The sequence below is a fragment of the Chaetodon trifascialis genome, chromosome 5 (genome assembly GCF_039877785.1).
Source record: "Chaetodon trifascialis isolate fChaTrf1 chromosome 5, fChaTrf1.hap1, whole genome shotgun sequence".
NCBI classification, from domain to species: domain Eukaryota; kingdom Metazoa; phylum Chordata; class Actinopteri; order Chaetodontiformes; family Chaetodontidae; genus Chaetodon; species Chaetodon trifascialis.
Window position 1 is genome coordinate 9,382,965 of NC_092060.1, and position 14,387 is coordinate 9,397,351.

General features: G+C 44.2%; 1 protein-coding gene across 3 annotated transcripts in view; it reads left to right on the plus strand.

The window, feature by feature from the left end:
• LOC139330836 (caldesmon) overlaps positions 1–10,951 on the plus strand; it is a 45,147-nt gene extending 34,196 nt beyond the window's left edge. For all 3 annotated transcript variants that reach the window (XM_070961957.1, XM_070961956.1, XM_070961958.1), the window contains 10 exons: positions 3,259–3,414; positions 3,707–3,809; positions 4,250–4,529; positions 4,621–5,143; positions 5,249–6,536; positions 6,673–6,776; positions 6,911–7,073; positions 7,271–7,392; positions 7,648–7,741; positions 9,281–10,951. In XM_070961957.1, the coding sequence (XP_070818058.1) occupies positions 3,259–3,414; positions 3,707–3,809; positions 4,250–4,529; positions 4,621–5,143; positions 5,249–6,536; positions 6,673–6,776; positions 6,911–7,073; positions 7,271–7,392; positions 7,648–7,741; positions 9,281–9,756 (3,309 nt within the window). In that variant the 3' untranslated portion in view covers positions 9,757–10,951. The remainder of the gene's footprint in view (positions 1–3,258; positions 3,415–3,706; positions 3,810–4,249; positions 4,530–4,620; positions 5,144–5,248; positions 6,537–6,672; positions 6,777–6,910; positions 7,074–7,270; positions 7,393–7,647; positions 7,742–9,280) is intronic.
• The last annotated feature ends 3,436 nt before the right edge of the window (positions 10,952–14,387 follow it).

Sequence of the window (14,387 nt, forward strand, 5' to 3'; positions counted from 1 at the left end):
GACAGTAGTACTGGACTCAAGAGCTGCCAACAGACTTTGTGGAGTTCCTCTTTAAAGCTTAATTAATAATTTTTTGTCACATGGGAACAGAGGAACTCTAAAACAAGCTGCTGACATATTGTCACCTTAAAAAGTTGTTCTGGTTAACATGTCAGCAAACAAATGTCCAGCATTTACAGAGCAGCATTAACATTCATTTGAAGTCGTATTTTGGACAGTGAGTAATCTAAGTCTAAAATTCGCTCTGTTTTGGTTGCCACCAAGTCCTGTGAGATATATTGGGCTTTTTCAGGAGTTATTAAACACCAGCTGGTCACTACCTTTGAGAGCTTGGTGCGAAATTACTGACAATGTCACTTTCACATTGCAATGCTAAATCGCCGCCCTCAGGAACCAGACTGAACCCACCGATGCATGGTGCTAATGTAAAACAAGAGTGAATCCCCTGCACTCGCCAAACAGACAGTCAAGTCATCTCCTGGTATGATTTGTGGTTTATGAAGGCCAGGAATGACCTTCAGGCTGTGTGGAGCTTTGTTATCTCTCCTTGTGACTACGATGGCAAAAACATCTCATGATCCAATCTAATCACTGAAACACCACTTGGTTGTAAACAAATGCCCCCTTCATGCAAATTGACCTCTTTCTCTATTTTTGGCGCTGTCCACACTTTCATCAGTCTCTTAATCCCCATTTTTTTCCTACTGCCTGTCTCCATCTATATCCTCTAATTGTCACTCTCCTGTCAGTGAGTGTTTGTGGTTCAGCCCATGTGACTTGAAACGTCCCATATTCCCCCCCGACGGCACTGTCCGTTAAAACAATTCACCGCAGTAAGTACTTTTCAGATGGACAGAAAGGACAGCTCGTGATAAGACAAATGTCCTAAAAACCTCAACTATCCATTTAGTCCCGCTGGCTATAATATGGGCTTAAAAGCACAGTCAGCAAAGTATGACAAATGAGCATTTAATGATAGTGCCGTTTTAGCAATTTCAGAAGGGTTTTGGCCAGTCGTTTCCCACTGAAGAGAACCACAAATGGCCAGCTACAAAGACATGCACACGAAAACCTGAAAATATCCCTCTTTAAAGCGCATTCCACACACAGGAATGTGGTCAAGGAAGGACTGTAGTGACTTATGAATTGCAGTCGCAGTGGCACTTTCTGGAGCTTTTCCATTCACTGAGAATTCATGACAGACTTCATGGAGACGCACAGTGTTTTTTTTTTTTAGATTTTATTCATTATTGTGCTGAAGGTTTTGAGCTGGACGTCTTGTCCATATCAGCCTAAAATCAGCGTGAGTGCTTGGGTCAGGGTCAGTCTGGCTGCAGGTTTACTGTAAATAGACAGAGCGCAGGCTTTGTCATTTGGCTTAATCCTTCAGTTTGTGGCTTTGATTGAAGTATTCCAGATGTAAGGAATCACTTTTCACTGTTAAAGCTGCACTAATTAATGTTTTTCCATTAACAGTGGATCAAATGGCATGCGTGTAAAATGAGAGACGTTGCTGGACGCGATGAACTGGGACACAGTTATAAACCGACCCGTCCCCTCAGCTCTATGAGCAGTTTAGTGTCTTTCAGCTCGTTTTGTTTTTTTCCAGCTCACAGCTTTGCTGTTGTTCTGCCAATGTGTGGGTCTGAGGATGGGCTGACAGACAGAAGCAGCAACATTATTTCAGCTTTTTTTTTTAAATTCTGCCTTGATTTGAATGATGTGCTGAAAGTTTCGAGAAAAAAAAAGTCTAAATGTACTTGAAGCAGATGTACCTGCGTGATTCTTGTTATTTTTGGGTTGTATCCACATGGTTGAGTGCACTTACTCTAAGACCTTTTGGATAGATACCAATTCATAAATTCAAACACCAAAGCATGCTGTATCTGAAGCACAGTAAATTTGTGTGTGATGCTTGAAGATAGACCTGTGTGTGTGTGTGTGTGTGTGTGTGTGTGTGTGTGTGTGTGTGTGTGTGTGTGGTGGGTGTGGTCACAACCATCCCTCAAGCTGCTTTTCAAACCTTAAATGGAAGTCTGCTGCTTGACCTCTTCTTCCTCTGTATGTCTCTGTACGTGTTCTGTTTTTCTGACCTTCTTTCTCTTTTCTCTGGCCATCATACTGTACGTGTTATTCCACTGACCCACTGTGTGTGTGTGTGTGTGTGTGTGTGTGTGTGTGTGTGTGTGTGTGTGTGTGTGTGTGTGTGTTCAGAGTGCATTCCGATGGTTTCTCTGGCAGTCAGCGTGTCTGCTTGTAGTTATAGCATTAAAATTCTGCCCCAGCCCAGCCTGCCTCTCTCTCACTCTCACTTACACACACACACACACACACACACACACACACACACACACACACACACACACACACACACACACACACAAACACACACACACAAACACACACACACACACACACACACAAACACACACACACACACACACACACACACACACACACACACACACACACACAGACCTCCATAAGCAACAAATCTAGATGTCAACAAAGCGGACCCAATCTGTCTTTTTATGAGTTTTGCTCACAATCATACGATAATGTGAGTCTTTAAGGGACGGTTCACCCAAATCATAAAAACACACCATATTTCTTGAGTGACCTCTAGTGGCATGCAACCATGCAAATAGTTTTGGTTTCATCTGCTGATGTTTGGAGATACCAAACTCTGAAACTTCTGCCAATACAATAGAGTCAATTTGAGCATTTTTGATAGATTAATCGCTGAGATGTGAGAGGAGAGAGAGAGGGGTACATCTGCAGTGATGACAGAGTAAGTGTTGGTCCTCCAGATAAGGAGAGCTAATATTTATACAGCTGGACTCCCTCCCTCTCTTTACTGGTCTAGCTCTATTTCCTCTGGCTTCTTTATCTGCTGCCTTCACCATTTAAGTGAAAATCCACCTTTTATCATAGTCAACATACTCTGTCTCCCCAGTGTTTGCCTCTTTAGTGTTTCAAAGCCAGGAACAAGACTCAGAGCGATGACTCAGATCTGTCTGACAGGCCTTGTGGATACAGTGGCATGTGGATACAATTTCCCCAGGACATGGGTGGACAAAGTCCAACTCTTGTGAACGGTGCTCCTCCTGAGGTGTCTCCAGATGACACCACAGATTTCAGTGTCCGCAGGGAGTTGTATTACCCGTATTGTAAAATCCCAGAGGGGTGTTCCCTCTGTTAAGAAGTTATTTGTGAAGCTTTTTAGTGAAACCTGTCTCTGCCTCCTTGTCCTCCCAGCTGTCCTGTGCGGCCTCCAGCAGAGCAGTGAGCCCCCTGGTGGTTCCAGGTGATTTCAGTCAGCCGGCCAGTCCTTTCGGCTGTCTGGATAACTCTGCTGCCAAACACAAGCTGGGCCTGAGATACAAAGCGTGCAACAAGAGGAAACCTGTCAGTGTAAGACATTCAGATGCACCCATCACACATGCTTTAAATAATCATTCACAGAGAGAGTGTTTAGAGAACATTTCAACTGATGTCAGCCAATCATGACATGAAATCTGTAAATAATGTCGTAGTGATGAGTGTCACACACAGAAGCAGTCTTCTGCTCAGTGGCTCCTCAGCAGGACAGACAATTGCTCATTAGTGGCTTTAACCTGCATCTGAAAGGAGGGTCTAACTGCACCACCAGGACCAGCAGAGTGGTCAATGAAAATGTCATCGTTAATCTCTTCTGTCCATGCAGAGACTGGAGCTGAAAGCAGAGAGACACTCCGCGGTGGAGGAGATCCTGAACACCTCCATAACAGAAGCTCTGGAGGAGAAAGAGCAACAGAAGACAACGGAAGGTCAGCATACTTTTTGTTTTACTGCTCGACTTATAGTTACTCATCTTCAGTTTAGAACTTTTACTTGTCTGCCACAACGGTTTGCAACCTAAACTTCAAAATGAATTTGCTCTAATTAAACTATGAGCTGAAATCAGGACATGACTGAAATTCAGATGCAAAAGTTTGCAATTTGGCCACACATTTCAAACGTCCTTTTGACATTTAATTTTCTGATTGTATAGCGATATGTTTAGGAGTTCACTTGATTATTATTCAAATATGAAAATGGAACTTTTTAATTTTACTTGCGTCACGCACAATGACACAAACTGACACACACACAAACTGATATTGAATTATTTCAATTTCACATTGGCAGCCATTGACGTCCATATGCTTGCTGCCACTGTATTATGTCCGGTTGCCCTCTGAGACCTTTGCTTCTGTCTGTGATCCAGTTGTAAGTGATGATGAGGTGAAACTAAAGATAAAGCGGGAAGAAGAAGAAGAAGAAGATGAGGAGGAGGAGGAGCCACAGCATTCTAGACTGTCTCTGTTGAAAGATAAGGAGGAGAGGGAGGAGCAAGAGGAGGAGATGGAAGCAGAACAGGATGTTTCTCACGGCCCGGACACTTCCTCTCCTCCTGAGCTGTGTGTCACAGAGGAGGAAGCCCCAGACGCCCAGCCCCCGCCCTCCTCCAAACCCAGCTCCAGAGCCTCCTCTCTGGACAGTCCCAGGTGATTACTCATCATTTCCTCCTTATTTTTTCCTCCTGCTTGTTTTTGTTTTCTTCTTCAATCAATCTGACCCCTTGATGTCCTCTTCTAGAGAGACGCCGGAGCCCCCTGCTGGACAGAGAGAGTACTTGCTGGACCCATCAGGCGTTGCCTGTGGAACAGAGGAGAGCAGATCTGAAAGTGACTTGGCGCCGAGAGGAGACGAAGGTGGAGTTCAGGAAAACAGGGAGGAGGAGGGCTCCTTCTTACAGGAGGTGCTGAGCTCCTTGAAGACTCCCCTCACATCTTGCTCGTTGGGCATGGAGACTGAGGATGTTGTCACAGGGACAGAAGAGGAGGTGAAGGTAAAGGAAAGAGAAGATGTGGAGGTAGAAGAAGGAGAAGAGGTGAAGGAAGAGGAGGCAGAGGTGGAGCAGCCTGCCAGTTATCAGGCTGCTCCAGCGCACTCCCTCCTGTCAGATCAGACCACCCAGGAAGAGGACGAGGTGGCTGCTCTGATTACTCCTTCTTGTCAAGATGTTGAAGAAGAGGAGAAGGTTGAAGATGAAGAAGAAGAAGCTGCAGAGGAGGAAGAAGAAGAAGAGCTAGTGGTGGAACGATTCAGTCAACATGGTGTATGTATCTTTTGATTCTTTTGTAATATCGTGTTTCCTTCTTGAGGCTCAAGTGAAAAAGTTAAATGTCTCTTTTCTCACTTTTCTCTCTTCTTTGTCTTTCAGCCGAAGGAGGGAGGAGAGGAAGAGGAGGAAGAGGGAGTCAAACCAGAGGAACAAAATGATTTGCTTTTAGGAAGCACTGCCAATCAGGCAGAGGAAGAGGGAGTGGGAGAAGAAGAGAGTGAGGGAGAGGAGGAGGCAATAGAGCTGGAGAAGGAGCTAGAGGTAGAAGAGGAGGGATGGGAGAAGAGGGAAGAGGATGATGAAGAAGTGGAGGTGGAGGAAGAAAAGGAGAGAATAGAGGAGGCAGAGGAAGCGACAGAGGAAGAGAGGGATGATGCAGAAGAGATGACAGAGGAGCTTCCTGCTGCTGCAGGTGAAGAGCTTAAGATCACCATGGCACTGCAGGAGGCGGATGAGGGTGTAGATGTTGTGGTTGGAGACGACACGGTGTACACCCCACAACACACGAGGGATGTCCCCACAGGTGTTCAGGTGGTGCATGAGAGTCAAGCCGGTTCCGCTCAAAGCTTAGGAGAGGAGAGGGAAGATGGAGAAGAGAGAGTGGAGGAAGGCGTCGAGAGCAACCACACGGAGCTCAAATCAGACCAAGAGGAAGATGAAGCCAAGCAATTTGATGCAGATCAAACTGAAGAAGATGTGGAGCAGCAAGATGTAGAAATATCCCATTTGGACATGGAGCAAGTGGGACAAGATGAAGCCACAGAACCAGTTCATGCTTCTTCCGAGCCTTCCTCTTTGTCTCGTCCAGAGTCCCATTGTGAGACTCAGCCACAAGAAACCGGAACCATCACTCCCAGTAAGACCAGCACTACCACTGTCCACATAAATCAACTCTCTCCAAGCTCAGAGAAAGTCACATCTGTCTTTGAACAGTCCCCAAATGCTGCATATCCCAAAGAAAGTGAGACGCCTTCTCATGTGGTTGCAGTCACAGAAGACGAGCCAGCTGACACTGTGGAAACAGCAGAAGAAGAAAAACGTCCAGCCCAGGAAGAAGAAGCGACACCCCCTGCCCCTGTGGAGGAAACGGTCAACCAGCCTCCAGATCAGAGCAAAGCCCGCTTCACTATTGCGCCCGCCTGGCAGAGATCACTGTCTGTAGAAGACGTCAAACACAGTCTGACTCCACCCTCTTCGTCGTCAGAACCTGGAGTTGAGGAAGTGGAGGCTACGACTAAGAAGGACCTCGAAGTGAAAGCAGAGCCAGTGAGTTCGGCTAAGGTCGAAGTGGTGTTGAGTCCTGGTAGAGCGAGGAATGCAGGAACCAACGCAGCGTCTCCTCCACCCCCCATTAAACCTCAGATCTCAGCTGGTGCAAGCTCAGAAGGTAAGGTCACGTTTTCTGTTGTCTTTGCACTGCGAGCAGTGAAAGTAGTCTGGTCTAAGTAACATGAGGTCAGCTTGCTGGTGGAGTTAAAATAAAGTGAAACCACAGACCAGCTTTTCCACCCTCCCACCTACAGAAAACTCTGTCATTGTGGAGGGAAACCCCGACAATCCATTTGGAGTTCGGCTGAGGAAGACGTCAGTTCTGCACCGCTTTAGCTCGGAGGAGGAGAACACAGAGGTGATCCGCCAGACTTTATTATGACTGTGTGTTGTTTAGGGTATGAAGTGGCCAAGAAGATCAGTTAATGCAGGCTTATGGGACTTTTTTAAATTCAATTTTGTGTTTATTATCTGATATGATCTTTTATTCAGCCTCCCGTTGAGCCACCAACTCAACCAACGAGCTGTAAAGTCGACTCACCGCAGCCAATCAGTGTAAAGCCCTCCATAAATCAGCCAGTCAGCAACAAGCCTGCCCTGCCTAAGAAGCCAGATGTACATGGAGACAGTGCAGGGAAAAACAAGCGCATCTCAGGTGTGTATACACACAAACACACAGCATTTTTCCACAACCTGATCTTACACAAAGTGCACAAGGCTTGTAGCTTTCTTCTACAGAAGGTGCTCACATGAAATTGTCCAAAACTTGGACTAAGTTGAAGTTGGAAAAGAGTAAATGGTCCCTGATTTAGCCTGTGGTGTAACAGTGTCTCTGCTGTGTTATTGATTCAGACCCAGCTGCAGCAGCTCGTGGTGTTTCTGGTGGATCTCATTCTCCCAGCTGGATCTCTGTGGCCAAACAGAAACAGAAGATCTATAAAGAAAACTCACTGGAGGAGATAACTGTCAAGAAGGTAATCCGTGCATGCGTGCGTGCGTGCGTGCGTGCGTGCGTGCGTGCGTGCGTGAGAGAGAGAGGGAATTGCACATGTTTAGGTTTGGTTCTCCAACGGTCTAAATGTCACATGGGTCAGATGTACACTTGGATGAGATGATTGCATGCCTTGTTTTGGTATTTTCTCCCTTCCTTCCATGTGTTTATACTGCATCACCACACATTTCCAGCCACATAAATCTATGCAACTGACTGTGCTGCTCTCTGTCATCAGGAGGAACAAGAGAGGAAGAGTTCGCTGCCAATGTATGTCAGCTCTGCTGTCAGCAGGGAGCAAAGCAACAAAACAGCTGAATCCACCAGCAAAGGTCAGAACAAACAAACACACACACATACACACACACACACACGGTCGTTTGAAACTGCAGAAGATATTTTCATGCCAAAATTCATTTAAAAATAGACGCATCAGCTGCAGCGTGGAGGCTTTTCAACAGGGTTTATTTTGCTTAGTCTAACTGAAGTGTGACTTTAAACGTGTGCATTCTACTGAACGTGCCAGTAAGGTAAGGTGTGAGTTCACTAAACGCCACTTTACTACTTGTTCTGCACCTCCACTTGTTGCACGCAAATAAAGCTTTTGACTGATGCAACGCCGCCCTCATCTGGACAAACTCTGCTACTGACCCATCAAAATTCAGCTCCCCTCACATTAATCCTGTATGCTCTCAGAAGGATTTGATGTTTAAATTGATTGCACATGACAACTGACTCACACAGACATGACTGATCAAGGCAGCAACTTATCAGAAAAACAACTGTAAGGTTTTGTGAAGGAAGGTGAAAAAGGTAATTGGACAAAAATACAAATTACATATCTCAGAACAGGAAAACAGTGCTGGTCTAGAATAGACTATAAAGAGGTAAACAAAACACCTGCTCTGTTTTACCTAATGTGACTGTTCTTCTCTCTGGTTTGTAATTTCTGTGATTCTTCTTCTTTGCCTCTTTTGTTCACCTATAACTCAAAAGTCGATGCTGCTAATACCAGTCATCGAGTGTCATATGCATACATTTATGCAGGCTTCTGCAAATGTCACATTTTCAAAAATCCGTGTGTTTATTCCGGTATTCCAGAAAAATGCATTACTTCAGGTTCGATAGGCTCCTCCTCCTGCAGTTTTTAAGGTCCAGTGTGTAGGATTTAGTGACATCTAGTGGTGGGGTTGCAGATTGCAACCGACTAAATACCCCCTCACCTCACTTCTCCCTTTCCAAGTGTGTAGGAGAACCTAGAGTGTCCGAGAAACTCTTGAAAAACACAAAAGGCGCTCTGTAGTCTCAGTGTTGGTTTATCTGTTCTGGGCTGGGCTTCAGGTGATTATAAACTTATGAAAACATACTTATGAATACTATGTTATATTCAGTTTCTTCCATAATCTGCCAATAGACCCTTCTAAATCTGGTCCTTTAATGCTAAAGTGATTGATATGTCAAATCCTATATAATTCTGTGCAGATGTGACCATATTTCCAACTGATGACATTATACTCTTAACTTTTAAAAACAATCCCTGAGACATCCATTGTATTCATATCTCAACCATCGTGTATATATAGAACAGACTAATGTATTATTATGAGTTATATAATGCTTTAAAGTCTATGGGGTCCATTCAGTCCTCCTGTTTATATAACTCATTACCTGCTCGCAGTATAAATTAGTTATATAACGTAATGTATAAAAGCTTTATGCAGCTGTGTTTTAAAGCCTCCATTCAATCCCATTGCAAGTACATTAAAGTCAACATTGTCTTATAATCACTCATCTTATAATCAATGTCTTATGTCACACGCGTTCCCACCAGACAATGCTTCTGTACTTATGTGTGTTTTTTCTGCTTCCAGTGAGTCCACTGGAGAACAGTAAGCCTGGAGTGTCTGTAGAAAAGGAGGCCAGGAGGGCTGTCTCTCCTCCAGCTCCGGTGCCACCTCAACCTCCTAAACCTCAGTCGCTCCCCTGCCCTGTCCCTCCAAAACCCCATGTTCCTCCTGCCACTGCGAAACACCCGCCCCCTCCTACCCCCCTCCAGAGGTCCTTATCACCCCCTACTCCAGTTCCTGTTGCCCAGAAATCTCCCTCTTGCACAAGCCCACCATCCAAGACACCCCCGCCCCAGAGCACAACAGTTACCTCCCCTCCCTTTTCATCGAGAACCGCCCCGGAAAAGGCTGGTTCAAGAGCTGCAGGGCTTTCCAGCCAGACCCCGTCCTCCCAGCGAGGCCTGCCCTCCCCAACGCTGCCCCAGGACGAGCCGCCCTGGATGGCTTTGGCCAAGAAGAAGGCCAAAGCCTGGAGTGAGATGCCCCAGATTGTCCAGTGACAGACACACGTTAGAGGAAGGTCTAGAACACGGGTCTAAGCTGAGAGTCTGGAGGGACCAGAATGCATTTGCACACAAAGAATTGCTGTTTTCTGTCGTTTTCTTACTTTCCTGGTTTCTATCCTGGCTTAAGGCTTCGGATTGGTACAAACCCTCCAATGAGCCTTAAGACGGGCTCAGTTTAACCCTTCCATACGATGTATTGTTGTACATTCATGTTTTCTAAAGGACAGGGTAGGACTCCAAAAGTTAACACGTCTTACTTGAAGTGGATCCACATGTTTCAGTCTTAGTGTGTTAAAAGGTGCCTGAATGAGAGAAAATACCTGCGGTTTCACAGCAGTAAATATTCATTTTTATCTACAGCAATTAATTGATTCCATTTTGTCATCACTTAATATTTCGGGGAGGGGACGACGGAAACGTTATTTTACATTTAAGAGGATACTGATGGTGATAAGAAGACAAAGGAAATCTTTGTGTTCCTGTTACTCATGTGTGTTTATTTTAAAGCAGTGATACACGCTCACATTTTGAGGAGTGTGGAAAATGTTGTGACCAGAGTAAAACAGGATAACATCCAAGTTCAGCTGGAGAAAGAGTGCAGCTGGGGTCGGAGTTGCTGATCCACGGCTCCTCACGCTGATGTGTGTGTGTGTCAGCTTCTTTAGACAAATATGTTTCTTGTAACATAATCCACAGACATAAAACTTAATGATGTTTGTTGTGTTAGCGAGTGCTGAGTGTGTCCAATATGTTCCAGGATGTCAATGTAAATTAAATTTTTAATTTTCTCTTTTGATATTTTGAATGCATAAATACAGATTGTCTGTCAGCGTCCAACACAAACCCCTTATCTCCAAGACGTCATCTGTTCAGGTGTCATCACATTGGCTTTCATGTGTTTTTAATACTTCTCAGTGCATCATTGTGGGCTATGAGACATTTTCCATTGTGAACGAAACAGAAATTGATTAACCAATAATTAGCCACTTGGAGACCAGTTTGCTGCAGGATGCAAGGCGTCGCTACAGGAAATCCATTTTGACGACTGAAGGTTTCCTCTGTATCAATTAAATCTATCTATCTCACAGTAACTATGTATGTTTTATGCATTTTGTTTTATTTCGTATTGCCTTTTGAGAATTTATCTTGTACATAAAATGTGCAGTAAAGAACAAATTAAACCATTTTTTCCTGCGTTTTTTTCTTCTTATCTGTATGTATGAATGTATGTCGAAATGCCTTGAATGCATGATAAATCAGTGTAGAACACTCAGCATGCAAGTCTTGTATGTCTCCGAGTGAAACATTTTACATTTTGTAACACAAAGCTTGATTTTTTTATATGCTGCAAGAATATAGTTGATGGTGATAATATCAGTGTTATCTGCTCATTCTTTCCTTGCATAGATGCTGCTCTCTGACAGCAGGGTCACAGCTACCACTGAACACACTGAGGTCAACTCCTCCGTGTTTTTTCTTTCTAAGAATTTAAGACCTCTAGCAAGCTCAGGAGGGTTATTATTCTACAGTGAAAACCCAACACTGGTGGATATTTTATAGGCTGTTTCCATTACGATCAATATAGTTAAATTTCACTGCTTTTAATAAATAAAGGATTTATTCATTTCCCCAACCAGAATTTCATTCCTGGAAGTCTAATGAGACCTTGGACACAACGTGCATTCAAAGTTAACTGAAAAAAAAATCCAAATTAATAAAAAATGTAAGCTACAGAGCAACTAACTACATGTTTAAAACATGATGCAGTACTGGAGTGTCTTGAAAACCTACTGTACAGTCTTTGCATGTGGGTACACGTGCACATCTGTGTCATGTGTATGTGACTTTGTCTCGTGTGTCACAATTTGATCCAGATGTGTGTGCGTGCGTGTGTGTGCAACAGGAGCAATGTTTGCATGTGTGTGATTGACAGTCTGTGCGAGTTGTGGCTTCAACTCCCCGCATGTCTTTTCTGGGTGAGTTAGGTAACGCCGACGATGCCCTACTTCTGATACACACACTATCACACACACACACTTGGCTCCGAACTGGACCAGGCAAGATGTACGATGTGTGTGTGTACGTGCCAAGTATCCATAGCGATGACTGCTGGGTGCTGACCTTCTCATTTACAGGTTATATAACCAACAAATTTGGCAGGAATCAGAAGCAGAGAGGTGAGTAGACAAGGAGGAGAGGTGAGAGTATTAATGTCCACTCAGATCTGGAAGAGAAACTGTTGAAGGCAGACTTTATATGACACTAGGAGGAAGCCCCCAGATAGGCGTAGTTCTCCCACACAGTCAAACCTCTATGAGACACTTTGGTGAAGCTCAGTGGTTAGTTTTTCTATCATTGGGAAACAACAGTAGAACAATTCATGTTGCTCACTTCATGTGGTATGAAAACTCCACAAAACTTGTAAATACTGTGGTAAAAGGTGGCAAAATATGTAAACCTGCATTCTGGCCACTTGGGGCATTGGAATCCCGCTGAGGCCTGAGCACAACTCTGGCATCCCCATGTAAGGCTAACTAACATTATTACACATTCAGCAGATACAGGCCGGCATTGACGTACATGTGGAGTCATGCTGGCGACCTCTTCTGCTTGCCTGGCTCTGTTTTGGCTCTTTCGCCATTTGCCCCTATTGGCAGCATTGTCTGCCCGCTGTTTGGAGCTGACAGTGGGATTTTCAGACCACTTTCACTTAAAGATGCAGATGAGAAGAGCAAGAGTGAACCAAAACAATGAGCTGAAAGATGCTAAAATGCTCTGCAGCTTACTGTAAAGCTGAAGGGTGATACAGAGTCAGGTAATTATTCTGTGTGGAGTACTGAGCTCTCGTCATGTGATCCATTGTTCCAAACTACTGATTCATGCAGCTTTAAGAACCTGATACAAACAGCATGTACAGCAAAGTATAACTACTGTCTATTTGCAGTTTGAAGTGGACATTTAAAGCTACGAGGCGGCTTCATTTGCTGTCAGATGGGCTGCTAAAGCTTCACAATGCTTGTTTTTTTTTTTTAGTTTTGGAAACGAGACAACACAACATCTCTCTGGCAGCAGAGGACGAGCTGGGATTCCACAGGAAGTACGGCGGCAGACTAGGCACACACTCTGCATGCTTGGGGTTTTGGTCAGAATGGCCCAACCTCAATGACCTCTGTGAACGAACTGGACTGACCCTGGACTGGGTGAGGACGGATTCTCAAACTGTCATTGTTTCCAGTGACGCTACAGCTGACCATTTGATCACCACTGTGACAATGAACTGCAATTAACACGACGACGACAACCCTGGCTGGTTTAAACTCGCAAGCCTGTGCAGTCGACGAGGGCATTATCACATTTACAGATGGAGGCAGATTACATGTCCTCCTCACCAGATCCAATCTTCCTCTTTCCTGTTGCCTTTCCTTCTCATTTCATCGCACACAAAACTGTAGCACTGTTTCCCCTCACGTATTCTGAATGGCTGCTGTTTGTACAAACTGCTTTACTGTATATATCAAGACATGATAGGACTGTTGACACATTAGTTATGGTAATACACTTCTTAATCTATGACAAGGTAAAAACACTGCTTTTGCTTTTTTTTTTTTTTTTTTTAAGGCTGATGAGTCAACCCCCAAGCTGTGATTGGACACTTTGTTGATTTGATTGAGTTATATGAAATTCACCCCTGTGCAGTTGTCATGAACGGGAAATTAGCTATAGAGACCAAAAATGTTTTTTCTACCAGTCTGTAAACATGTTTATTTCTGCTGTAAAGTGAGCCATTTTAATATGGAGGTCTATGGGAATTGACTCACTTTTGGAGCCAGTCTCAAGTAGCCAGTTGAGGAACTGCAGATTTTGGCACTCCAGCATTGGCTTCATGTTTCAGCTGCAGAGGTTGGCGCTTGGCTAGAGGAAACCAATAGTTCCAAACAATTTCAGCACTGAACCGTGTTCATTTGTCATTGTATTCCCTCTCCTTTGCACTGAAAACAGTGTCTTAGGCCAACTGCTTGTGCATGACCACACAAGTGAAGTCATATTACCTTTTTTAATAACTTTTTTAATAACTTTGTTTCCTCTGGGGTCTGTGACATGGTCTACTTCTGGCAGTGGAATACCCTCACCAAAAATTCAAGTAACTGTCGCTGTGGCGTGGAGTCTGAATGTTTTTACTCTCATTGTATGGATAAGCTGCTGACTCTGATGCGGTCAAGGTCAGATGTCAAGATCACCTTTACTACATACTGTCACGGTGGGAGAATGTAACAGCTAGTTTGAACACCTGTATTTGTATTGCCTGGCCTGCTTTCTTTCCCTATTGGAGGCCAAATGAAATTCTTTGAAGACTGTCCATTCAAGGAAAAACTCATGCACCCTCTCCCTGGATATATTTTATGATAAAATATTTTGTTGAATGCAATTGCTGCCTTGTTTATTTTGCACTATTGCTAAACACTGGCCTGATTTGAGCAGTTGTTGGCATTCATTGATATTCACTTCACTACATGTTAATGCGAGTGTCTTAACATTAGGATGTGAGTAATTATGTCCACAGGCATAAATCAGTGGTGGAAGAAGTGCTGGGAGCATTTGCTTCAATAAAAGTAACAGCACCACTG